The sequence below is a fragment of the Silurus aristotelis genome (genome assembly GCF_946808225.1).
Source record: "Silurus aristotelis genome assembly, chromosome: 11".
NCBI lineage: Eukaryota > Metazoa > Chordata > Actinopteri > Siluriformes > Siluridae > Silurus > Silurus aristotelis.
Window position 1 is genome coordinate 22,870,452 of NC_139584.1, and position 27,077 is coordinate 22,897,528.

The window sequence follows — 27,077 nt, forward strand, 5'->3', positions numbered from 1 at the left end:
ATATCTCATAGTAATTTTTGATTATTATTTATGTTTCCCATTTGTTCCGCAAATACCACAAGTAATTAAAAATATTTATTATTATTCATAATAAACGTCTTTGATGATCGTATTTACTACAAATAATACATTAGAAGGTGTTTTTAGGTGTACTGCGCAATTGTGCGCAGCTAAGATCTTACTAACGAACGAGAATAGGTTGTTGAACTCCCAAATGAGTTCCCACAGCACACATAGTGCACTCGAAGGCTATTGTTTCGGGCCCGTTTGGAGTGCGCTTGTGTAGGGAGCCGGAAGGTACTTGGTATGTGAAGGAAATAAACGCCGACACGTTGTGGTGGATCAGAGGGAAGTGTGGCGGAGAGGGGTTGGATCGGCTGTGTTGAATAACAACAAACCGTGAGAGGTTATTTGAATGCGGGGTTTGCAGGAGCAGCTCACGGGCTCGATCTTGGAGCACAGGTTCAACTTTTCGAGGACTAATTCGAGCGTCCAAGCGACGGTAAAGTGGTGCAGGTTGGGCTTGGAGAGGTGATTTCCCTTTCGGTCAAAGCAGACAAGGAAAATGTGGCAGGTAACTCGCTTTTCTTCACGCACGTTTAAAATGGTTTTGCATTGGGCGCTTTTTGGTTTGCTGGTCGGATTGTTTTCTGGGATTGTAATGTCGCGCACAAGGTAATGTACTTTGCTCCATATAATCCAACACGACTCTCCTGTTGAACTATTGGACTGCTGAGTATAACTCATCACCCATAAAGTGTTCTATAGGTTCACGCCATAATAAACATCCACGTCTCTTTAGATTGAGAAAAATACTTAGTTCAGGTTGACTTGTACATTTACACACCAAATGAAGTGCCACAATCCTGCATTTCACCCAATAATTCTCATTTCCGTCATTTTAATTGCAAGCCCCGCCCAGTTACTTGGCAAGTTGATTAGCTGGGATCTACTGTAAAAACACATCAGTCATTGCATTGAAACCAGTGACGGGTTCCTTATTTGACAGCATGCTAAATGTCTTTTCTCAAAATTGATGTGTTGGAAGTGAGAAAAATGGGCAATCTCAGTGGCCAACTTTTGATGGTAAAATGACCGGGTCAGATCCAAACCCAATCCATGAGTCATATCTGCCCAATGCTTGCTGATGAGATGGGAAGAGAAGGTTTGCATGCTTGGTCCGATCTAACTAGTGAAGCTGAGTTAATGCTGGTAGCGATAGAAAGATGTCATCATGGCTTGCTGTGTGTGGGTCTGAGTAGCTGCAGGGATGTCAAAGTCCTCATGCTGATTCCTGTCCACCTCCAGAGGCAGCTACAGTGAGCACATGAGAATCAGGTGTAGGTCTGGTCTGATGGATCAAGTTTTCTTGTATGTTTTGTGGATCTGCAGGGGCACATTATCTGAGAAAAAGAAGGCACCAGGATGAAGAAGGTAAGCAAGTTCATGTTGTTTGAGATAGGAAGGTGTCAGAAGATGTAGTGAATCACAGCTTACAAGGATTTTTGTACATCATGTGGATGGCAAGGTGTGTCGGTTACTTTGGGAAAAGAAGGCAAGGCGGAGGCAGTGTGATGCACAAACCTGGCATACACATGTTGATATTACTTTGATATGTACTGCCTACTTAAACATTGTTTGCTGACCTTGTACACACTTTCTTGTCAACAGTATTACCTAATATCCTAAGGGTTATTCCTTATTGCCAGTGGCCTCTTCAAACATGATAATGCATCAATATATGACCTGTTCAGGAGTGGTTCGAGGAACCTTACCAAAGAGTTCAAGGTGTTGACTTGGCCTCCAGATTTCCCAGCTCTCCATCCCATCAAGCTTGTTTGCTGTACAGACAAGTTTGATTGATGGTGTCTTGGTGTAAGATGTCACAGCACACCTTCAGAGATTATTGAAATTTTTTTATGGTTTTAATGTTATGGCTGATCAGTGTCTATTAAAGAAAGAGTCACGGGAGCTACTGGTTAGGTTATAAAAATGATCTGAACTACTGGGTGGTGTGGCCTGATTCTTAAGTTAGTACCCTGAAGTGTTTACTTTCACTGATCCTATTAATTGTGCAAACGTTTCTGGCCTTAAGACTTTCTGTGGCAGAAAAACCTGTTAATCGTTAAAAAGCTTTACCGCCGGAGACTGTTAAACAAACCACATCATCATGTCTGTGGCTTTATTTGTTTAAAAAAAAAAAAAAAGAACCACATTTGTGATCTATGGTTTATTATTAGGCTTAGACTGCGTTCAGTGTGAAGTTACGATTACGAATTCACACATCTAAAAATGCGAGTTCCTTCTCTGTAACATCAGATTGATATGGCTGCTTACATCATTAGCAGTAATCCCATTTTTCCTTTCAAACAAGTTCTAGTGTATTGCTAAGAGAAGATTAACACAAAGACGGCCATGTTTTTCCTGCATTGAACATCCCCAGGTGGAGAACACCATTACTCCTTTACCAATCACAAAGCAGAAACCATAACGAATTAGAATGTGCGCATTAATACACACCTAAGATGGAAATCGATTCCACAACTTCTGACCAATCGGTTGGAGAATTCAGCGGCGGTTTTTGCTAAGAATAAAACGGATTATTAAATGCAAAATGGTGGCCACGGTTGTATAAGATTTACATATCAGCCAGGTGTTAAATTGCACTAGTCTTCAGTGACAGTTATTACATGAGGAATCATCAGATTATTGAAAATCAACTGGATGATGGGGTCCATTCTGTAGGCAGCTGCTGGCTCTTAGGTCATTTCATGGTGAGTAGTAGTATTTTACGACGAAGAAAAAAGCAACGTAGGTAAAAATAGGAACGCTTTCTTGTCGGTTGCCTTGACTCCACTGTGCCCCTGATTTACTTATTACTAGCCTGCAGCCTTATTACCGCTTGATAACACTTAAAAGAAAGCAACAAGGTTGTTTTCTGTCCTTTTTGTGTACAGTATTAGACTTTTGTGATAGTGTTGCATTATTCCTATTTGAGTTATTTTATGAAATTACATGCAATTTCTCATAACCTGTATGCAAGTATGCAAGACTGGGTGAACATTTTTTTTGTATTCAGTTCCTTATTTCATCAGCCATCTCGTTGTTAAAATGCCTCTGGTTTTCCACACACTCACACAAGCAATGTTTGTGATTGAGAATTCTATATTTATGGCCTAACACCCAATTGAATTGTAATAATTATCTTCAAGCGTATTCTGTGGGTGCCAATAATTTTGCCACACATATTCTTGAGGTAAAAAATTTTTTTTTTTTAAAGTAGAATGGACCTCTGAGCATGAGTATGAGCTTTTTGAACATCCCATTCCACATTTATTCCCCATTTAATGTTATAATAATCTCCACTCCTTGCGGAAGATGTTTAACGAGATTTTAGAGTGTTCGTGAAGATCTGTATTCATTCATCCACAAGGGTTTTAGTAAAGTCAGGTACTGAAGTAGGTAAGGAGGTCTGGGGTGCAGTCAGCTTTCCAATTCATCCCAAAGGTGTTCAGTAGGGTTGAGATCAGAACTCTAGCAGGCCACTCAAGATCTTCCACTCCAACTGGTGTAAACCAAATCTTCATGGAACTGGCTTTGTATATGGGGCATTGCGATTGCAGGAGCAGGTTTGGGTCTCCTAGTTAAGGTGAGAGGAAAATAATATTTTTTTACTGCACCAAAGGACATGCTATATAATTGCGTGACTCTGACTTTGTGGTAAAAGTTGTGGGAAAAAATGCATACAACTGGAAAATTCAGTCTCGATACGTTTTTCTGTACAGTGCAGTAATGTTGAAGGGTGCTAATATTTTTGTCGACTGTATGTTAATATCTAGTTAAGAAGTCAATACGCACATGGTTATGTTTTGAGAACAGGAGACAGGGTGATCGCCAAATGTCTTGGATTTAGAACAATGTAAACGGAACAGGCTGCCAGCACTGGTACATACACAAAGAACAGAAAGGTCTGAGAACCTTAAATAGTAATAACCACTAAACATGGTTCTTATGCTTTCATTTGTACTGGAGATTGTCTAGTAATTGCACTCATTATTTTTCATTACGGAAATATTCATTTTAGGGCCAGGTGAATCCGTAGCTTCTTTCTTTGATTGAAAAGAACACGTCAGAGACCTATGCTAATCACTGTAATTGTGCTAATTACACAGCTGCTGTATGCGTTCTCAGCTTTACCTGAAGAGGTAAAGCTGAATTCTTGCAGCTTGAATCTGTCTTCATCATCGAGAATTGCTGTATGCGTGTAGATTTTGCATTTTTGGAGAATGCAAAATCTAGCATTGTTAATTTGGGGCTAGCATGTTTAGCAAGACGCATTATTTTGTGCATGAGCGGTACAGAAGAAGGGTCTATTATTATTTGTTTCTTTTTTTAGGAACCTTGTACTATGTACTATCTATGTTAAGCTGTCAGGGTGAGTGTGGTGTTCAAGGCTGGATGAAGCAAAACAGAGCCTAACAATACTTTGTGTTGGGTATAATAAAACCAGACATAACATGACAACTTAGTCGATTGTCTTCCTGTAACAGGACATGTTTCTGTCCGCTTGTATCACTGTTTTATGTACTAAGCAATATTTCCATGTATAAATAGATGACCCTAACCAATTATAGTTATATTTCTGTTATTCTTTCCATTAACCTGTACATGTGTTCATAAGGACTGGAGCGAGTATAGCCGATTTGGCCGATCAATGGGTGACTGTTAGTGCTGCTCCAAGGCTTTGTATGTATCTCACTGATGAGACTAAAAAAATTGGTGGTAACTCAGGCTTATTTATTGTGTCAAGGCGGGACATGTTTAGCTATCAAGTGTACAATGTTTGTACATATTTACATGAAAGGTTTGTGGCAAGATTTCAGGCTAACATGAAGCATTATAAAGCACAGCAAAAAACTCGTAAACGAAAAGAAATAGTTCCTCATAGCCCCCATGCACATGTCATTGCAGGAATCTGGCACAAGTTTAAAAAAAAATTGTTAAAGCAGGGTTAGATATGAATCTTTACTGTTGGTCTTTAACTCAAAAAATCCTCAGATTTTACCCTTTATTTACTCTTGGGTAATTTCCAGAGATCAGTTAAGTCTTCCTGCTCATCTAACATCCAGGGATTGTAAAAGCTATCATGTGCATCCTTTAGATAAAGTAAATTTTAGAATTTTGTTCCTAATCAACATATCTTGAGTGCATTCAGAGCAGAACAGTGTGTGTTTTTTTTTTCTTTTTTTTGTGTGTGTGTGTGTGTGTGTGTACACTTCAGACGTTCAAATATTTGCCATTTGCCACATCATCCGCATGTTTGATATGGCATATGTTTTTACGCTGGATGCCCTTCCTAACGCAACCCTCCCCAATTTATTCGGGCTTGGGACCGGCACTAAGAGTGGCTGGGGTTGTTTCCCTGATCGGGGATCGAACCCGTGCCGCAGCGGTGAGAGCGCCGCATCCTAACCACTAGACCACCAGGGGACCTATCCTTGTATTATTCAATTAATTAAATTGATTAATGTTTATATTATTATTATTGTTTGCTTACTTTTGGTGTTCTGTGCATGATTGCTTTCTTATGGTTATTGGTCGGTTTGCGTGGTTCACTAAACCACAAAGAAAAACCTCAATAATAATGAAACAAATATGTGAACCATTATAATGATGCATTGCCATGTCAAAATGTATTCTTTTGGTTGAAATTTAAGGTATAATAAAAACTCGAATAAATGTATAATATATTTCTCTACACATAAAAAAAAAAAAAAAAAGATTGATTGTTTATTTAAAAAGGTCAGTGGATATTATTACAGTTAGTTGCCTCTGGAAGTTCTTTGCCTTATACTGACTTTTTGTAGTGTTTGAAGCTGAAGCAAAGCACAGACTCCCAGACTAATGCGTTTTATAACTGCATGGCTTCCCGAAATCTGGAGAAATCTTTTACTTTGTTTTTGCTCTTTTTTAATTAGTCATGATAAGGTGACTGACTGCAGTCTAGAAAATGCTGACGAAGCTTATTGAAACACTGTAAAACCAGTCATGAGCACACACCTTATGTACATAGGTGATACACACACACTTCAAACAACTCCTCCTATGTAAGACTTAGACATAGGCAAGGAGTAGTTGAGAGATAAAATATGATGACTGCTCATAATAAGAAGAATGTTCTACTAAATACACCAACTTCTGCTCTTTATTACAGAGAACATCCAACTTCCACTACTAGACTCCTCTTCAGCTCTTCCTCTTCATCCTCTGATTGACATTTCACTCTTTACAATGGAGTAGAACTGCCTCTTTACTTTCCTCCCCCTGTATCCTTAAGAGTGGGCGCCACGCTCACTATATGCGCCATGCCGAGCAATGGCCACGCGGGGAGATCCATGTTCTCCAAGCTTCTCTTGCCGTTCAGGAGGCAGCGCCAGGAGCGAGTGATCTTGGCACGCAGCGAGAGCATTCCTAATGAGCATGTCTTAAAAGTCACCATTACGGAGACGACGGTGATCGAGGCCGACGCGGGCGTGTGGAATTCCCGAGCACTGTTGTACCTCGCATTGTGGTACTTCTTCAGCTTTTGTACACTCTTTCTCAACAAGTATATCCTGTCCCTGCTGGAGGGAGAGCCGAGCGTCCTGGGTGAGTGAAGTCTTACTGCGCGTATTGAGTGTCACTAATGCATGATGTAAATAAAGTGTCTGATGGTTGTGTACAAAAGGTATAGGAGCTGAAAAACATATGACAGTGTCTGTATTAACAACCCTTTTAGCTTTTAGCAAATGCACAAGACTTGGGTGTGTTGTTTTTATTTATAAAACGCACCCATACCTACTCTGGATTGTCCAGAAGGACAAGTTTAGGAACGTTTTTTTTTTTTTTATGTGTGTTATAATAGAAAAATAATCAGTGTCAGGATGTCGTGATTCATTCCAACTTTTTTTTTTTTACTCATTTTATTCATCTTGTACCCCTTTGATATTTTGATCACTTTTTTTTGTTGCGTTTATTACTGAAACACACCTCATGGTTACATTTAATATAATTAAATAATACAATTAATTAAATGATTAAAACAAATTCAATAATTACTTTCTTTTACCACTTACCTAATGGCATCTATCAAAAGTCATTGTCTCGCCAGCTGCATCTCTAACACGTTACCTGATTGAGAAATCGGAAAAAGCGCAAACATTTTCCCATGAAATAGAAGAAAAAAACGACAGACAGAAAACGCCCTGACGAAACCTTGAGGAGAAACAAAAACAACAACAATCTCAAAAGTAACACCATATCAAAAACACGTTTATCATTCTGAGCCTGAGATGATGTAGAGCCCCTGCCAGGCGAGTCCACGTGTACGAGTTTTAAATAATAACATAACAGAAAGACCGCATTAGAATATCCCCTCTTATTTGAACTGCAGCCCGATTTACTACTTATGCTGTAACAGAAGATGAATCACCTTCTTCTAACCAATCGGATTAGAGAATTCATGAGCGGTTGTCTATTACTGTATAGCAGCAGTAATGAAAGTAGTGCCGGTTCTAGTTGATATCACAGGCTTTTATTAAAGGGAACAAGAGTAATATAAGTAGTATATAACAATAAAGACGTTTCCTTCAAGGATATTTAAATGTAAATTAAAGAAAGCAGGACCTTTTAGTTTGAGCGTTGATGTTTATTACCAGTTTCCCACCCGGTAAACTTGTGGGTTGCACTGTTTGGCTGTACGCGATGCAGCTAATCTGCTATCACAGCACCTTGTGAATATCGTCAAGCTTTGAATATTGTCAAAGCGATTTCACAAAAGAGTGAACTGTAGCCAGTGCTGATTATTGTTATTATCATTCCGATGAACTGGATACTACAGGTTTGCGAATAGATCATTTACACCCTGGAGCGTTCATAACTGAAGCACCAGTCAGTTTCTTCGTTCTGCTCTCTCCTTTCCCTGTTTTTAGGTTTAATTCCACGTGTCAGATTTCTCTGGTGCGTGACATCCCAAACTCATCTTCTTTTTCAGGTGCTGTGCAGATGCTCTCCACCACAGTGATTGGCTGCTTCAAGATGTTTGTGCCTTGCTGCCTGTACCAGCACAAATCCCGTACTGAATACCCGCCCAATTTTCTCATGATCATGCTCTTCGTGGGATTAATGAGGTGTGCCTGTCTCTCTCTCTCTCTCTCTCTCTCTCTCTCTCTCTCTCTCTCTCGCAGTTTGTTTTTCCTCTTAATCAGTTTTGTTAGCAGTTTTATCACCCAGCAACCGACCTTCAAACTCGTGTGATGAGTGCACATACAGTGGTGGTTGCTAATCAGTGTCCTGATTTCTTCTTTTTTTTTTTTTTCTTTTTTTTTTTTGCATGTTTATCACACTTTGTTTCAGATCATCAAACTAATTTAAATATTAGTACAAGAGAACACAAGTGAACACATGATTTTTTTTAAATGAAGGTTTTTATTATTGAGGGAAAACAAAATCCAAAACTACATGGCCCTGTGTGAAAAAGTGTTTGCCCCCTAAACCTAATAACTGATTGGGCCACCCTTAGCAGCAACAACTGCAATCAAGCGTTTGCGATAACTTGCAGTGAGTCTGTTACAGCGCTGTGGAGGTGCTATGGTCCATTCATCTATGCAGAATTGTTGTAATTCGGCCACACAGGGCCATGTAGCTTTGGATTTTGTTTTCCCTCCATAATAAAAACCTTCATTTAAAAACTGCATGTTGTGTTCACTTGTGTTCTCTGTTACTAATATTTAAATTAGTTTGATGATCTGAAACATTAAAGTGTGACAAACATGCAACAAAAAGGAGAAATCAGGAAGGGGCAAACATTTCTTCACACCACTGTATGTGCTATTAGTAGGGTCAGCATTTATTTGCTTTGCACATGAGTTTCTGTGCATAGATACAAAATGAAATCGTACTGTACTATAAACCCACCCTAGATTGCATTTTGAAATGAGTCATGTGCCTAATGAATTCAAGTTTGGATACTTCCATGGCGAAAAAAAGGTGTTTGATTTTGCAAGTGTCATGACACGTTACAGATTGAATCTTTTATGGGGAATATAATCCAATGAGTCCAATATTAATATGTAAAAATGTAACCTATACAAAACATTTTGGTTGTTTGTCTTCTAAAAATAACTCAACACACACCCATTAGTGTCTAAATAGCTGGCAACAAAAGTGAGTAGCCCCTAAGGGAACATGTCAAAACTGTGTAAGCACCATTGTTATATAGCACTGCTTTAATCCACCTGGGCATGAAATTTCCCAGAGCTGCACAGGTTGTTGCTGGGATCCTCTTCCACTCCTCCATAATGACAAAACCTAGGCCATCTTTGTGGAGAGCAACCATTCTAATTATTAAATCCTCAGAGAGTCCTTTTCCATGAGGTGCCATGTTGAACATCCAGTGGTCAGTATGAGAGAATTGTACTCAAAGAACCAAAATGTAACTGTTCTAATACAAGATACACAAATTTGTATGGTCCTGTCAAGCAGACAAAAACATGAACATCATGAATAGGACATGTGGCTTTGCATGGTTACACGACCTACAGGATGCACTCACTTTTGTTGGCAGTTTTATATATAGTTTTATATATAGTCTATATATAGTTTTATATATAGTCTATATATATATATATATATATATATATATATATATATATATATATATATATATATATATATATATATATATATATATATATATATATATATATATAAAACTGCCAACAAAAGTGAGTGCATCCTGTAGGTTGTATAACCATGCAAAGCCACATGTCCTATCACGATCACGATCATTGAAGACTTCTGTAACAGATTAACACAGGACGTGTCTTCCGACATGGTTCTTAGAAAGGAAGAAGCTACTCACTGTATGAGTTTGTGTTAAATTACTTGTAACCAGCTGAAACAAAATCATCCATGCAGTAATTATCCAATTGGATATGGATATATATATATATATATATATATATATATATATATATATATATATATATATATATATATATATATATATATATATATATATACACACACACACACACACACACACACACACACACACACACACACTGCTCGACCAAAAAATAAGTCAAATAGGTAAGAGCCTCCCATTACAGAGATGTGTGTGTGAGAGAGAGAGAGAGAGAGAGAGAGAGAGAGAGAGAGAGAGAGAGAGATTTCTATAAATATATATATATTTATTTAATCAATTTGATTTCATCTTTGCTTTTCTGGCAGGTTCACCACTGTAGTGTTGGGGCTGGTTAGCTTGAAAAGCGTAGCTGTGTCATTTGCCGAGACAGTAAAAAGCTCAGCGCCCATCTTCACAGTCATCATGTCCAGACTGATACTGGGGGAATACACAGGTAACATACAGACGTTTGTAGCCAAAATAAAAAACAGTACATTTGCCGATTGTTTATTCATTAAATACTGCGTTGCTGATAAGATCTGCGTTAATGATAAACGAGACATTGTGAAGCGCTGCAGCGTTGCACAAACACTTTATTCATCTGAATTAGTATATAAATATGACTAAAGTCAGGCACTGAAAACCAAAACAGCACTCTCGGTCTGTACCTCTTAATTGCATTTGATGTGCAATTAAAATGTTAAGTGCGATGAATAGTGTGAATTTTTGTTTCAAGGCTAGTCACTGATTAGCTTCTATAGAGCCACGGAGAAATGTCTAATATCAATAGAAGCTTTTGAGAATGTTAATTTGGAGAGAAGTGAATTATAAGAGAAGCGTTATAATCAAAATAAAACAATTTTAGGGGGCCAAGCACACAGACTCAGCTTACAGACATGCCACAATTGTTGCCTAAGCAATCGCAGGAAAGCAAAGCGGTTCATTTTAGGGATTTCTAGGTAACATAAGAGGTGGGATTAAAGAATTCGAGACGAATGGTGCTAACTGGTTCTATCTATGCTGATCATGTGCGTAACCAGGTCTGCAAATCTGTCACAAAAACATACATTTGACATGCGGCGAGGTGTCACTGCCACGAGGTGTTTTGCACTTCAAGAGCAGAAGAACATCACTGGAAGACAATGAGAGATCGGGAAGACCTTCAACAAGCTCAACCCCCCGAAAATTTCACAATCATTCAGCAACGTGTGCATGAGGGTCGTCGGAGAACAATCCACATGATTTCAATTTCGAACCCACCTACTCACCAGATTTGCCTACTGCGTACTTCACCCTCTTCTGGAAGATGACGATTCAGCTCAAAGGACTTTCAGGACATATTTTAGAAGTGGCAGAACCGCTGGGAGCGCTGTATTGCTGTGCAAGGGGACTGTTTTGAAGTGTGTAAACGTAGATAAAAGTACATTCTTGTAAACAGATCTAGTCTCAAAACTTTTTCATACCACCTTATATAGAGACTTGGTTCAAAAGATATAAACATACTTCAAAACTACCCCAAAATTGGATCAATGATTGCATTAGATTCATTATATGGACAAAATTAATTGGCACCTGACATTTCCAAACATATGTGGTTCTTCCCCAAACTGTTACTACAAAGATGGAGGCACACAATTATATTGGATGTCTTTAGCTGCATTTTGGTAGCATTAAATTTATTAGCATTTAATGCTTTTAAATTAGAAAATGATTTTTAGTGGAACATCTTTCCAGAGGAATGGAGTTTTTGGAGCATTTGGCTTCAAATTTGGTCTGTAAGTTTCTTAGGCCTTCCTCAATTAGTGTGCCAAAAACCTTTTTACAACTTTGTACCAGATGGTTTTATGGGGTGCTATAGACATCCGAGCCAGAAGAATAAGACCCGGTAATATATTTATATAGGGTGCTGTTCGTGTTGGTGCTGGTGCTTGGCCCCCTAAAGTTTTAGGGAACCAATGTAATGTCTTGAGGACATTACATGATTGGAATTTAATTACAGTTAAGAAGCATGGCATTAATGGATGAATAAAAAGTTAATAGTTTTATTAGACGAATTTTAACAGTTGTGCTTACAAAAACAAAAAGAGTAGATCCCATTCATATCAGGTTGCATTACACCACCCCTGGCTAGTATGATCTTCCTTTAGCAGCACATAACAGCACACCCTGTGTGTATTATCATCCTTTACATTTCTTTCTGAATAGATGGGTTTCTTCACATGCTTAAATTTGCTTAGTGAGGAAGCTAGAGACAACAATGTCTCAATAGATCTCCGAGCACAATGGCAATAGGCGACGTACACAATGAACTTCCTACAACAAATAATACTCTTGCCATGAATTCATCTGTTAACAGCACATTGTGGTTTGATCAACAGGCCTTTGGGTGAACTTGTCCCTGTTCCCAGTAATGGCTGGTCTGGCTCTCTGTACAGCCACTGAAATCAGTTTCAACATGTTGGGCTTCTCTGCTGCTCTCTCCACTAACATCATGGACTGGTGCGCATCATTTATGTTTGTTAGAGCACTTGCTTCTAGAATCTTGTACTGCATATTAGGGGTGTAACGGTCCACAAAATTAACGGTTCGGTACGTTCCTTGGTTTTTAAGCCACGGTTTGGTTCAATTTTGGTACGTTTAGGGGGAAGAAATGCAAAAAATCAAATTGCTTGCTGTTTTTTTATTAATGCAGTTTATCATCTTTAACATTTGTGATCATTGACAGTTTATCTGTCTTTTAAAAGTTTTAAATAAAATGCCAGACAGACAGACAGACAGACAGACAGACAGACAGACAGACAGACAGACAGACAGACAGACAGACAGACATTTTATTTTTGTGAGTGCCAGGTGGAGACTAAACAATCTTGCGTTCCGCCACTTAAAACAAGTATTGCATTCGGTACACGTGCACTGTACTAATAGTCCTGTGGTGGAAAGGATCAGTATAAATACGTGTTACGTTACACCTCTAATGCTCATTAATATTAAAGATATTATATAAACAAACCCCACTGATTTGAGTAAAAACTGTTGATTTTTTTTCTTTTGCATCATAGCTTACAGAATGTATTTTCTAAGAAGCTGCTAAGTGGGGACAAATATAGATTCAGGTGAGTGTTTTTGTGCTTTCAATGGCACACTTTTGTATTTGATTTTACCCAAATTGCATGCCATATTGAGATTTCAACAATGACCATTACATCAGGGTGTTATAATGTTTTTCAACAGTTAAAATACTGTCATTAAACACCCTAAGGTATTTGATCTTTTTTTGTTTACAAGCTGCTTTTTGTGTTTTTGCTTGTGTAGTAATGGTCATTCCACAACCCACTTAATTTATCTATAAAAAAAATTCCAGTTACCTTTACAATAATGGTAGTTATAGCAGACGCTCATATCCAACTTACAACTGAGTAATCGAGGGTTAAGGACCTTGCTCAAAAGCTCAATCTAAGACCTTTCAATCAGTCAACATCTTATCTGCTGAACTACCACTTCACTAATTATTGCCAATTAGATTTGACAGAACAGAAAAAGGTTACAGGAAAACAGATTACATTATTGTGTACCAGTAATTGCTTCATGTTGGGTAAAAATACACCTCACAATACACCCTGTTGTATTGTTTCCTTTTATTTGCCCTTCCTTTTTTAAGTTACACCTAGTTTACAGAAGTATAAATAAAGCGATGAAGATATTTAAACAAATATACTCACAGTTATGGGTCTGTACATAATCTATTTGCAGATAGTTATATAAAATTGATAAAACCCTTTTTAAATTTTATGGTTTATGTATCAGGATAATAAAAATCATTTGGTCGTTAGCAGGCATTAAAATTAAACAAATACAACAGCACATGATGTATTACACCTTGCTATTATGCATCTGTACAAAAATAAAGCCAAATGTGGAAAATTTTTTGCTGGCAATCAATTTAGGAAGAGTTATAAGGCCATTTCTAAACAATTTTCAAAGTAAGGAACACTATTCACAAGTGGAAAACTTTCAAGACAGTTGCCAAACTTCGCAGCAGTGCACTTCTCCAAAAAATTTACCCCAATATTCAGAGAAATTGCAAAAACCCGAGAAATACAACTCAGACTCTACAGGTCTCAGTTTGCATGTTAAATATGAAAGTTGATGACAGTATAATAATAAAAATAATAAAAATCCTCTTCTCTCTAAAAAAGAATGTTAAAGACGAATAAGCAAAAATTCATCCACAATGAAGTAAGAAACTGATAAAGTAATATAGTACATAGTACATGTACATAGATTTCACAGAAGGTTTCTCCGTTTTGGCTCGATTTTAGTTAAATTAATAATGAAAGTGTAATGTGTCATGTGTTGTTACCTCATTTTAAGACCTGATAAGGGCCAGATGATTTTTATTATGCCCTGAGATGTAAACAATAGAATTCACAGAGGGTGTACTTTCTTTTTCACATGACTGTATGCTTTCTTTCCTCCCCCATTTCCTTTTGCTTAATCCTCGTCTTCTTAAATATAGTGTGTTTAAAATTGCTGGTGCTTATTGATAAGTAAAGTATACCAACATTGATATATTGTGAAAGTGACTGTAAACTTTGTTTATATATTTTTTTCTTTTCTCCTGTTTAGTCCTCCAGAACTGCAGTTCTTCACTAGCGCAGCTGCAGTGGTCATGCTTATTCCTGCTTGGGCCTTTCTCATGGTCAGTCTAACCTATGGATGACTGTATTTCTTTATCTTATAGTGGAAGCTTGTAGGGATTTACTATTAATTTTCTCCTAGATGCCCCAAGTTTGGTAACTACATGGTGTAGTCCATCACATTAACTATGGGTTAATAGTCCAAGTATCTTCTTGTATCTATATATTTTAGGGCTGTCAATCGATTAAAATATTTAATCAAAATTCATCACATGACTGTCATGAGTCAATAATGTAAACTCGGATAATCCGTTCCACACACCCAAAGATTTTTGCCCCTAATGTATCCGAGACAAATAATAATAAGTACACAATATAAAGTAAAAGTAAAGCAAATTAACTGGCACTTTACCTTTGTGGCAGTCGTGACTGACGTGAGGGAGACAAGAGGGAGGAGAGGAGGTGGAGGATAGGAGGGTTATTGCTTGAAAGGAGAATCTCCTTTCATGAAAACACACATGGTCACAATTCTATAGATTTAGGACGAATACGCGGGAAGTTGACCTGAGCTCCCGTTGTTTTACGCAGCGAAGAGAGAAGAGAGTTGAGCGCAAAATGTTCGCATGTTGCTCGCATGTTGCTCGCATGTTGCCCACGTGATGCTGGATGTTCGCATCGCAAGTTATCGCTCGTAATGCAGGTTACATTTTAATAAAAGTTTTTGCTTGTCCTGCAAAGCATTCGTAAAGCGTGCAATCGAAAACACTGTGCGTAAATCATCAGGACATTAAACGGAACCTTAGCTATGTTTCCGCACGGACTGTTTTAATTGCCGGATGTGTGCATCATGGCGGATTTTGGTGCTTGATTTGAGACTTGGCGCCTCAGCAAAACAAACGTTTAGCGTTTTAAAATGTTTTTAGATTTTTAGGCGTTTTTTTATTTTGTATATCTGCATAAAGAAAGGACGTTGTGATTAAATGTGGGTTGGGTTGTAGGTTTTAATTTCACCTGTCTCTCGTATTTATTTTGTTACATTTTTAATAAAAAATAGTCGAACGGAAATGCGCGCCATTAGTAAATCGGTGCCGTCAAATGAATTTGCGTTAAAGCGTTATTAAGGAGTTCATTTTGAAAAGCCCTGGTATATTTATTATTTGTGTATAATTTTCAACTCGGATGTTTGGGAGGTGTTTTGTTTAAAAAGTTTGGTTCTTTAAAATACTCTAAAAGGACAGGATTTTGAACGCCTGACTACAAGATTCCATGTGCTTTTTAAACATCCCATTCCACATTTATTCTTCATTTGCTGTTATAATAACCTCCAATCTTCTGAGTTGATCCAATCCATCCCACAAGTGTTCAATAGGGTTGAGTTCAGCGCTTTATAGCAGCAAATCTTTCACTCCAAACCATATAAAGCATATCTTCATGGCGCTCACTTTGTGTGCAGGTGTTTTCTGACGCTGGGACATGTTTGGGCCTTCTAGTTCAAGTGAAGGGAAAATTCAATGCCACAGCATTCAAAGACATTCTATGCAATTGTGTGCTTGCAAATGTGTGGTAACAGAAGAATTGGGAAGAACCATATACATCCGGAAAAGTCAAACGTCCCGCTATATTGTGTACTTACCATTCGGTTTGACGTGTTGTTCCTAGATTTCGAATTGTTGCTTGAGTATCCACATACCTTTTGGGGCCACTGTGTGTTGTTAAAGAGCATCTCTTGTTGAAATTCACAATTGGCCTTTAAAAAAAAAATACCGTAATTTCCGGACTATAAAGCGCACCCATATATAAGCCACTGAATTTTACAAATATTTTTATTTTTAACATAAATAAGCTGCACCTGTCTACACTAATGACCTTTACACAGGCTTTAACGAAAGACATGTTACACACGGTGTAACGGGTGAAATATGTTGCGCTTCCTTCAGGAGCATAGCGGTATTTTGGGAATAGCCTGCCACTGCATTTTTCCAGTATTACTGCGTGTGTTCAAGACCGAGGAATATGTCCTTATTATTTTCTGATGCTGATTTCTAAGTTTCTTTGACTAACCCGTAATGCTGTTGCCAAGAAAAATAAAAAAGCACGAGTTTTGGAAACCTGTTTTTGCTTATATGATTTCTGTTGCAACTGGAGTTAGTGAGCTCTCCCTTCACCCAGACTCAACACGTTACAACGGCTTGTATCTAAACAGTAGCTTACAAAGAAAGTCATTGTTCACTGTCTTCCTCCTTTCTTTCACAACTATTTCTCTCGGGAGTTTATCTTTTGGCATCGTCGTGCATTTAAAAAATCACCCGGTGAAAGCTTTTCTCCCTTGAAGTTTGTGAAACGGGGAAAAACAATTCATAAATAAGCCACTTTGTTGTTTAAGCCGCGAGGTTCAAAACGTAGGAAGAAAGTAGCGGCTTATAGTCCAGAAAATACGGTATATATATACACATATAAACACTATTTAAAAGCATTTGTTATTGAAGCAATGCTCAGTTAATCAAGCACAGCATGCCCAGCCCCTGCAACAGGCGTGCAACATTGCATTACAGTGAATACAATGAAAGCATTTATATGTTGCATTATTGGAATTTTTTATGCGACACTCCCATCTTTGTGTTCTCCTTAGAGGTTATTTGTCTTATCTCTTATCTCTAAATTAGGCATAAAACATTTTTAAGGGCTGAAGTAAGCGATCGCTCTGAGGTCTGGGAACGGATTAATTGCTTTTACATTCATTCTTATGGTAAAAAAAAACATTAACATGGGAATATGAGAACACTGGCGGTTTTTAGGAACGAATTAATCTCCTACACCGGGGTTCCACTGTAAGTGATATTTCTTTTCATTTTCACCACCTGCTTTTTAAATATAGTCAATGACCATGATGATTTTTTTTCGATCTTTAGCATATCATTAACATTTCAACAAACAATCACATTTGTTACATTAATGAGATCTCCAGATCCATCAGGTGCATGAATATGGGATTGTTGATGTTTTACAAACTTCACGTTTTAAAATATGTTCTGAAAAGAATGGCTGCATGTATCTCAGACATGAGACATCTCAAGCTTGGGTTGCTTCACGTGTTTTGTATAGCTGTACAGCAAAAACTAGATCCCAGATGAGGATGGCTTCCCTTTTGAGTCTGGTTCCTCTTAAGTATTTTCTAAAAAAAAAAAAAACTATAGAAATTTTTGAAATATAATTATTTAGCTTTATTTATATTTAAACAGTACTACAGTGGACAAACGTTAAAGAAAAAAGAGGAAAAAAAACACTTTGCACAGGATGTAAATAAGTAAATCCATCTCGGAACACTGCGATTTGTAATTAACTGTTTAAAGAAAATCATATTCATAAATCCAATAAAGGTTCCTTCATAGACTTTTTAAAATTTATTTTACACATTGTATGCTGGTGTGTATATATAGACATATGCACCACTGAGCAAATTGCGGATTCACAATGGCACCTGTAACTCGTAACCCTCTTTTGCACCCTCAGGATATCCATTTGTTTGGGAAAAATGGGCGTGGCTTAAACCTGACCCAGGACATTGTGCTGCTGTTGCTTTTTGACGGAGTTCTCTTTCATCTGCAGAGCGTCACGGCCTACGCCCTTATGGGACGCATATCACCTGTCACCTTCAGGTATGAGCAGCATGTGTGCCTTTAATCTATGTCGTTGTTAGCATTAAAAGCCAGACATGTGTGTGCCTAGAGGACAGACTGATCACTATAAGTGAAGTAAAGATAAGAAAGACCTGTGATGGAGATTGTGCAAACGTTTTTAATATGAAGGGGGGGTATTCAATGGTTTCAATGTAACATTGATCTGTATTGTGTTAGTATTTGGTAATAAAAAATACATTGAAATCGGTGATGTTGGGGCCATTTTGCTTGCTCCTGGCATGACTTTCCTCCATGTAACACAGACAGCTTCCTTATGACATCATTAAGTCCTGTAAGAAGTTGTATGTGATGTAATAGTAAAAGTGCTAGAATGTCCACAAACCTTTGTCCACACCTGAACAAAAGAATTCAATGTGCTTTTTAAACATCCCATTTCACATAGTCCCCATTTGCTGTGAAATTGGGGTAGATGTTCTGGGTAGGTGTTCCACTAGATTTTGGAATGTGGTTGAGGAGATTTGTGCTCGTTTAGACATAAGGAATTTAAGAAAGTCAGGTACTGGTGAGGAGGCCTGGGGTGCATTTCAACTTATCCCAAAGGTGTTCCAAAGGGTTGAGGTCAGAGCTCTATAGCAGGCCGCTCAAGATCTTTCACTGTAACACATGTAAAGTATATCTTCATGGAGTTGGCTTTGTGCACAGGGGCATCGTCATTAGGGCTGCAATGAACGATAAATCGGATTACATTTTTTAATTATTATTATATGTATAGCTTATTAGAAGTATATAAACCCCTAATTCAGGGTATTCATGTATAAAAGTGTACTTAAAAAATGCAAAAGCCACATAGTGAGTTTAACTCTTTAATTTTGACATTTTAAAGCTTATAGTATAGTGGCTGCCTGTTGAGGAGTGCATGGGGGATTTCTCCTTGAACAAATTCACTCATGCTGGGGTGATTCTGTAAAAAAATAAAAATAAAAATTACAAATAAAAATATAAATAAAAAACACATTTTGAGTATGCAAGCTGAAGCAATTTGTGTAAATCAACATTTGTATTGTATTTTGCAGGTGACATGTTGACAACCATACTTTTAATAGAACATTGTTTTGACAATTTTTGTTAAAAAAAAAATGTCAAGCCCTAACCCAGACATTTTGTTCAGTTTTGGAAAATAAGCATCTATGATATATAATTAATAAACTTTTGTATAATAATTAAACGATAAATGTGTAAATTAAATATACAAACATTGAAAACAAGCATTTGAACGTAGTAAAGCCGCAGTAAATCACATTTGAAAAAAAGATAAGTTCACTGTTGTAACAGAAAAAAGCTATGCAAAAAGAGAATGAAATGGAGCAAGCTAACAGGCTTGATAAAAAAAAATAAAATAATATGCATTGGAGTACAAATGCATAATCATTAGCTGAAAACCAAAAATTGTCAACGTTTATCGTTGCTGTTATTTGCTGCTTTAAGATTTAGTTTTTTGTTTTCGTCGTTTTAACTGAATCCATCGCTTTGTCGCGGACGAGCTGCTTACGCAACCTGATGCTCACGAGTCAGTTTGTTGTCTTGTTGTTTTGCTTATCGTGCTGTTGTTTCACCCTTATCCGTGACACCGGTGTGTGTTCTTTTCACGGGCTCGTGCATCGCTGTGGTGCTTCCATTCCAAATCAGCTTCACTTTTCATAAATTGCAGGTACAGTTATTTTTGTTGCGTTTATTACAAAATGCTCCCAGGCCTTGGACGACTTGGGACGCACACTTTTTCCTACTGCTGGTTAACCTTGTACTCTCTGCGATTTCCGCAAGTGGCAGCGTTATCTTGCTGTCATGCTAACCCGTAATTTGAGCAGGCCAACTAATTGATTGTTGCAGCCCTAACAGTTTTGCTTTTCCCAATTCAATTAAAGGGGAAAGTTTAATTCTACCGCATCCATAGACATTCTATACAATTGTGGGCCTCCATCTTTCTGATAACAGTTTGGGTAAGAACTACATATGGCTGAAAAACTCAGGTGTCTGAGTAAATTGTTTCAGATAGTGTATCTATTCTAATGGGACTAAGTTTTTCCAGGAGTACTGAATGGTTTAATGAAATGGAAGAAGGTCGGCAAAGTCTTATAATCATTACATTTATGGCATTTGGCACACACTCTTATCCAGAGCGACTTGCAATTATCTAATTCATACAACTGAGCAGGTGTGGGTTAAGGGCCTTGCTCAAGGGCCCAGCAGTGGCAGCTTAGTAGTGGGGATTTGAACTCATGACCTTCTGATCAGAAGACTAACATTGTAACCACTGAGCCAGCACACCTAATCACATTACATCAATAGATCTGTGTGATTTTTGCCCACGGTCATTTTAAGGGGAATGTGTGAGGAAATGATATTCACCAGTACAATTTCATTCCAGAGAATTTGTGCCAGGGACTATTTAAGTTGTTCTAGTGATTTGTGGTAAGATAAGATATATATATTTTTATTCATCCCACAGTGTGGAAATTTCTCTGTTACTGCAGCAAAGAAAATGTGCGAATATATCAAAAATAAAAAGTAGAAACATAATACAGTATATAGTGTACACAACACAATGTGTAAATACAAAAGAAGAAAAAAAAAAAGAGACCATGAGTAAGTAGTTACGCTACTAAGCATATTGCACACGGGTAATATTGCACGGTTTTTAATTATTGTTATTGCACATGTGTTGCTTAAAAAAACGTGGTTATTGTTATTATTGCACAGTTAAACAGTAAAAACAGTGTGTATATTGTGGTGGCCTAACACCTCACTCTCTGTCTTTAGTTCATATGTTGGATTTTCTTTAAAATTGTCTTTCTCAAATTGTCTTATTTCTCCTTTTGCCATTTCATCATTTTGCCATGTTTTCATGTGTCGCTCACAAGACCCCCTGTGAATGAGTTGTTACTATATAAATGACAGCGTATTACTTGAAGCACATTGACAGAACACATTAATAAAGCTAAAGTAAAGCTTTGGCTCTTTGCGTAATAAGCTCTGTTTTTTTTGTTTTTTTTTTAGCGTGGCGAGCACAGTGAAGCATGCGTTGTCCATCTGGCTGAGTATCATCGTGTTCAGTAATCCCATCACGCTGTTGTCTGCGGCCGGCACCATCATGGTGTTTCTGGGTGTCATGCTGTACAACAAAGCCAAACAAGTACAGAGGAGTACACTGCAGACTCTCGTCCAGTCATCCGATTCAGACTACAGGCCTTTACTTCAAGAGTCCAACATGAAAGCAGCAGACTGACTCGGACGGAACTTAAAATTCTACTAGGATAGCAGTTTTTATATTTATTTTAGCTTTCCAAGAGGTGGCGCAAAGTATTATTCCAGCTTTTTCTTTTGTGGAGGGGGGGGGGGGCAGCATTGTCCTCGCGGACTTCCTCTTCTGACTTATTAGATACCTCACACAAGTGCTCAATTGTTTTTAAAGTAAAGGGTCTAAAGTGAAGCCGATTTTTGTCTTGTCAAATTGACCAGAAGCAGTTTTGTCCGATTCCTTTTAATCCACGTATACGTGCACAGTCACGTTGCCTTCTCAATTCGTTGACAGGAAAGAGTTTGAATATGTGGAAATGAGCATCGATTCCTTACATGAGCTAAACTTCCCGCTCGTTATTTTTGCTTTGCCCGCGTACAATTGTATAGACTCCTAGGAATGATCTTTTCCACATCACCGTTTTGGTGGCGAGGGAATATCAGCGACATTTGTAAAACTAGAATCAGAAGGACGAACTATGACTTCTGGAAACAGTGCAAGAGTTTTAAACCCTACAAACAAATTGATCCAGTGGTACATATTCCACCAGTATGTCCTGAAATCCTGTCGGCCTACTCGATTGCACAAGCTTTGACCACCATCGACCTTCTGGCTCAAATGCCTATAACATGCTAATATTGTACTTTTTTTTTTACCTACGATGTATAAGAAAATGGTTTGTTCTTGTGACCACTAACTAAAGGCTGCTAAAAAGACATTTTCCAGCTGATTCAGAGACATTTACCAGTCAAACAAAATGTAACTGGCTTTAGTAAATCATCTAGATTTCAGTCAAAGGCTTTTTGAAGATGGGGGAAAAGACGACTATTCCGGTTATAAACCCGGCCCCTTAAAATGAACACTGATTAAAATTAACTTGGTTTTATTCAGCACCAAAAAGTGGACCAATAGACTAGCAGAGTGATGAAGGTCTTTGGTCAGTTTGTTCTTTGAGTTTGTGGTATCTATTCCTTTATCATTCCTTAATTTAGTACTCAATTCCACTATAAATAACTTATAGTGCAATTTATGTAATAATTTCCTAAAGGGAAAAAAAAATACATGATTAAAATGATTATACATCTTTTATTCCTCATTTCAGATTCAAACCAGATGTAAAAATGTATCAGGTTTTAGTTCTTTGAATAAGCAGTGATCAGGTACAACCACTTTGTTGTGTAAACAGTGATATTTTTATTTCTATGACTATTGCTGCAAGACCCTTTGTTGCAGGCATCTGCATTGTACTATCATTCGGATTCTGTTTTTTTGTTTTTTTTCCTTACTGCAGAGAGAATTTATGATTTCTACTCCAAGCTTACAATCGTACATTTTTCCTCATTGGGCCAAAAGTCTGATGTTACCTGCTGACAGAATGTTAATCATAGAACCTGTGAACTGGCCCACTGGATTACTGAGCTAAAACTATTTAATAATCAGTCAGTCATCTATTTTACACTCCGATAAAAGCTTCACAATCTTCTCTTTTACTTGAGCTATGGAGTACATGAAGCTTTGGGTTCTAAACCTGTGCTGACATTTTGATTTTCCCAAAAAATCTTTTCTCGTTCATTTTTTTTTGATTTTTTATAAATAGGTGAACATATCAACATGCTGTCTAAATAGCAAAAAGACTGACAGGACCATGTTTGTTTATACAGTAACGACTAATGAGGTTCGGATTTTAATATTGAAAATGTTTTATGTGGTGTGGTTTTTTTTCTCTCTGTACACATCGGCCTGCCCTGTGGATAAATGTGCAATCTGTGCATTGAGGTGTACAGGAGTGATTTTATTTTGTATTTTTTTTCCAGGAGAAATGTCAAATTTAGTTTCTCAAGTTTATAATAAAAGGAGTACAGCTTTTCATGTTGTCATTTTTCTGGTCATCTTAAGAAAGTGTTCTGTAAGTCATGAGTGACAGATTGAGTTTTCATCTGCCTTATATATCATTATGGGGAAAATGCAACGTGGGGTTTTAATTATTGTTCTTTTTAAAATAATGCTTTTGCAGACAAAAGACAGAGCATATAGTCTGTGATATACTTGAATAGATATCATGGCCAACATCAAACATCTTATATCAAATAAAGACAGATTCACAGGTCACAGATTTTTTTGTGTGGTTCCAAAGTTTCTAAAGGTCCAGAAGGTTGAGTTGGTTTCAGAAGGGACTGGGGAGTTATGGGGTACACCGAACTCATTGTCATGCTCCTGGAGTTTGAGACGAATTTATTCAGATAGGAAGCTTGTGGGACCAAAAAAAAAACCTACCGTCATTAAAACATACAACAATCAATTTGTGGGATGTTCTATACAACACATTCACAGGGCCTTTTGTGGAAAATGCTCTACGTAATCTAAACGTAATCAATAAATATTAAAATAACTAAAAAAAAAAAAATATATATATATATATATATATATATATATATATATATATATATATATATATATAATGCTGATATGATGATTATTTTTATTACAGAAACGTTTGTTTGATAATTATGAAAAGCCGTTAGATCGTGATAACAGTAGGTTTTCCACCACAGGAAAGTCTTCAGGACAAAGGAATTCTGGAATCTTCTGTGAGACAGCAAACTGCATTTCTTGTTTTCTAAACTGCAAGAAAGAAGAGGAAAATTGAAGCTGATAAGTTGTTCGTGGCTCCTAATAGTATAATAAAAAGAAACTTTTTAAATGGGATTTCCCTTCTTGGGTAATTAGCTCTTGCATAATCTAGAGGTGTGTTTGTAGTCATTGTCCTGCTGGAAAACAAATGATGGTCCCACTAAGTGCAGATTAAATAGGATGACATGTCGCTGCAAAATGCTGTGGAAGCCAGGCTGATTAAATGTGCTTTTGACCAAGTCACCAACAGTGTGAGCAGCAAAACACACCCACACCATCACGTTCTTCTCCATGCTTTACAGTGGGAACTACAAATTCAGGAACTAACCATTCTCTGTCTTTACGTCTAACAAAGACACAGCAGTTCGAAACAAAAATCTTAAATTTTGACTCCTCAGAACAAAGGACTGACTCATGCAGCCTCCTCTGAAGAGTGGATGTTGAAATATGTCTGTCACTTGAACTCAGGGAAGCATTTGTGTAAATCGGCGGTTTTTGAGGTGGAAAATTTTAATGAACTTATTTATCCTCTGCAGCTAATGAATGAGGAAAATGAGAGAGAGAGAGAGAGAGAGAGAGAGAGAGAGAGAGAGAGAGAAAGAGAGAAGGTTGAAAGGTGTGTAGATGGTGAAGCAGGAAGTAGATAGGATTAGTAAGGAGGAAGTGAGAGCAGCGATTAAGAGGATGAAGTGTGGAAAGTCGGTTGGACCAGACAACATACCGGTAGAAGCATGGAGATGTTTAGGAGAGATGGCAGTGGAGTTTTTAACAAGATTGTTCAACATGATTTTGGAAAGTGGGAGGATGCCTGAGGAATGGAGAAGGAGTGTGAATAAGTTATAAGTGATAAGTGAATAATTATCTTTAAGAATAAGGGAAATGTGCAGACCTGCAGTAACTAAAGGGGAATAAAGTTGATCAGTCACACCATGAAGTTATGGGAAAGAGTAGTGGAAGCCAGGTTGAGAGAAGAGGTGACCATCTGTGAGCAACAGTATGGTTTCATGCCAAGGAAGAGCACCACAGATGCCTTATTTGCTTTGAGAATGTTGATGAAGAAGTATATACCCCATGGCCCTCCTCTGCACATGTCCAAACCATCTCAATCTCGCCTCCCTCACCTTGTCTCCAAAACGTCCTACATGCCTGTTCCTCTAATAAACAAATTTCTAATCCTGTCCATCGTCGTCACTCCCAACCAAAACCTCAACATCTTCAGCTCTGCTACCTCCAGCTCCACCTCCTGTCTTTTACTCAATGCCACTGTCTCTAAACCAAACAACATCGCAGGTCTCACCACAGCCCTATAAACTTTCCTGAAAAAATTTCTAAAAATAATCAAATTAAAAAACTTGATTTCATTATGATGACATGAGTTGTGATGTTTGACATAGCGCTGTGGTGGTATAAGGGGAATAAAGTCTGAAAGTAGAAGGTCTACAGGGACGTTATCATGGTAATTCGCTGTGGTCCACAGAGAGAGAGATTAAAGATGCGTGTGACTCAACCATTAGAGTATTTTATACCCTGTGTGGTACATCATTATTACCCAGCGCGGATCATTATGGGATTAAATCAGTGCACCTGATATCCTCCACTGAGTTCATGACATCACTCTCAACATTAGGATGAATAGAACGCAGTGTCGGAGGACGTAACGTTGTCCACTAGATGGCGGTAATGATTTAGCTTCCTGTCTGATACCCGGAAGTATTTTCAGAATTGTTTTCCCCCCCTGTATTTTGTTTTTCCGGTATTTCAAACACGCGACGAATAACTTTCAGGTTTGTATGCTGTTTTCGGAATACATTTATACTACTTCTATGTTGCTTCTGATACAGCCAAAAAAAATTTTTTTAAGTATTTGACGTCTGTGTAACTGATTAGCGAGCAACACGTTACCAGTGCTGTGAGTTAGTTTAGCTTAGTAGCCCGCTAGTTTATGATTTAGCCTAGCGAAGAAGCTGGTTCCATATCAAATAGCGTCCTAGTGAACATGTAGTTCCCTAACAAGGCTGTCACTGCGCGTTCATAATAGGCACTATGTAGTGCACTTTGCATAGGGTGTGCGAAGCTATTTGAGATGTAGCCCTCCCGTGTTACGCTAATCAACCGCAAATATAAGATATATAGGAATCTAATAGTAATCTATAATCTATAATCAGCTTTTTAAATGTAAAATAAGTTTCACCGGCCCACTCGGTACTTATTCAATTAATTAATTGAATTATTAAGTATATTCAAGTGTGTGCATGAGAGAGAGTTTGAAAGAAGTGTTTGTGTGAGAGCTTTCCTTTAACACCTTCCTTCTTTATTTTATTATTTATAAGACTAGGAGTTTTTGAATGTTTTGAATTAATCCATATTATTTGACGCGACCAGATGCTCTAAATAATAACCATGCGCTTATAATAATTGTAATATAATTGTATAATAATTAAGGCTGTCAATCGATTAAAAGATTTATCTAAAATACGATTTTGATCGGTTGTAAATGTTTCATAAGTCAATATATAGATTTAGATATAGATATAGATATAAACATCGATGTTTATCTGTTGTAAATGTTCCATAAGTTAATAATTTTCACGTTTTTAATATTTGAATCAACATGGGCATGGATAAATATGGATGCTTTATGTTTATTATCAGTAAAAGCAAACTCAACGTGGAGCATGAAGACGATATATTCTTGTAAAAAAAAACTCACCAAACAGAACTTTTGCTATGTTTCCACCCGGACGGTTAATGAGGTGATACCGGAGTAACTGCAAACTGTAGCTCTTATAAAAATAAAATAAAGCTCTCTCTCTCATTGATTAGTTTATATATATATATAATATGGTAAGGTTGTTAGGCAAAAAAAAATTGGGCACCTCAGTGTGGAGTCCAAGAGCCTGTGCTGTGACCCTGTTACACATCAAACCCAC

At 37.5% G+C, this 27,077-nt stretch overlaps 2 protein-coding genes across 13 annotated transcripts in view; both read left to right on the forward strand.

The window, feature by feature from the left end:
• The first annotated feature begins 193 nt into the window (after positions 1-193).
• On the forward strand, positions 194-23,383 carry LOC310732926 (solute carrier family 35 member E2A). The gene is made up of 9 exons (XM_083553703.1): positions 194-574; positions 6,215-6,648; positions 8,033-8,168; positions 10,273-10,400; positions 12,325-12,445; positions 13,006-13,059; positions 14,573-14,645; positions 18,094-18,239; positions 21,276-23,383. The coding sequence occupies exons 2-9, from the start codon at positions 6,366-6,368 to the stop codon at positions 21,502-21,504; spliced, it is 1,170 nt and encodes a 389-aa protein (XP_083409829.1). The 5' UTR covers positions 194-574; positions 6,215-6,365; the 3' UTR covers positions 21,505-23,383.
• A 2,408-nt stretch (positions 23,384-25,791) lies between these two features.
• cdk11b (cyclin dependent kinase 11B) overlaps positions 25,792-27,077 on the forward strand; it is a 19,204-nt gene continuing 17,918 nt past the window's right edge. For all 12 annotated transcript variants that reach the window (XM_083553407.1, XM_083553410.1, XM_083553406.1 and 9 more), the window contains exon 1: positions 25,792-25,931. The gene's annotated coding sequence lies outside the window, so the exon portion shown is untranslated. The remainder of the gene's footprint in view (positions 25,932-27,077) is intronic.

What these genes read in the sequence shown, in the direction of transcription:
- LOC310732926 (XM_083553703.1), top strand. Translation starts at nt 6,366, where the DNA reads ATGCCGAGCAATGGCCACGCGGGGAGATCCATGTTCTCCAAGCTTCTC. An exon ending in GATACTGGGGGAATACACAG is followed by an intron (nt 10,401 to 12,324) that starts GTAACATACAGA and finishes TTTGATCAACAG; the next exon opens with GCCTTTGGGTGAACTTGTCC. An exon ending in GGGGACAAATATAGATTCAG is followed by an intron (nt 13,060 to 14,572) that starts GTGAGTGTTTTT and finishes TCTCCTGTTTAG; the next exon opens with TCCTCCAGAACTGCAGTTCT.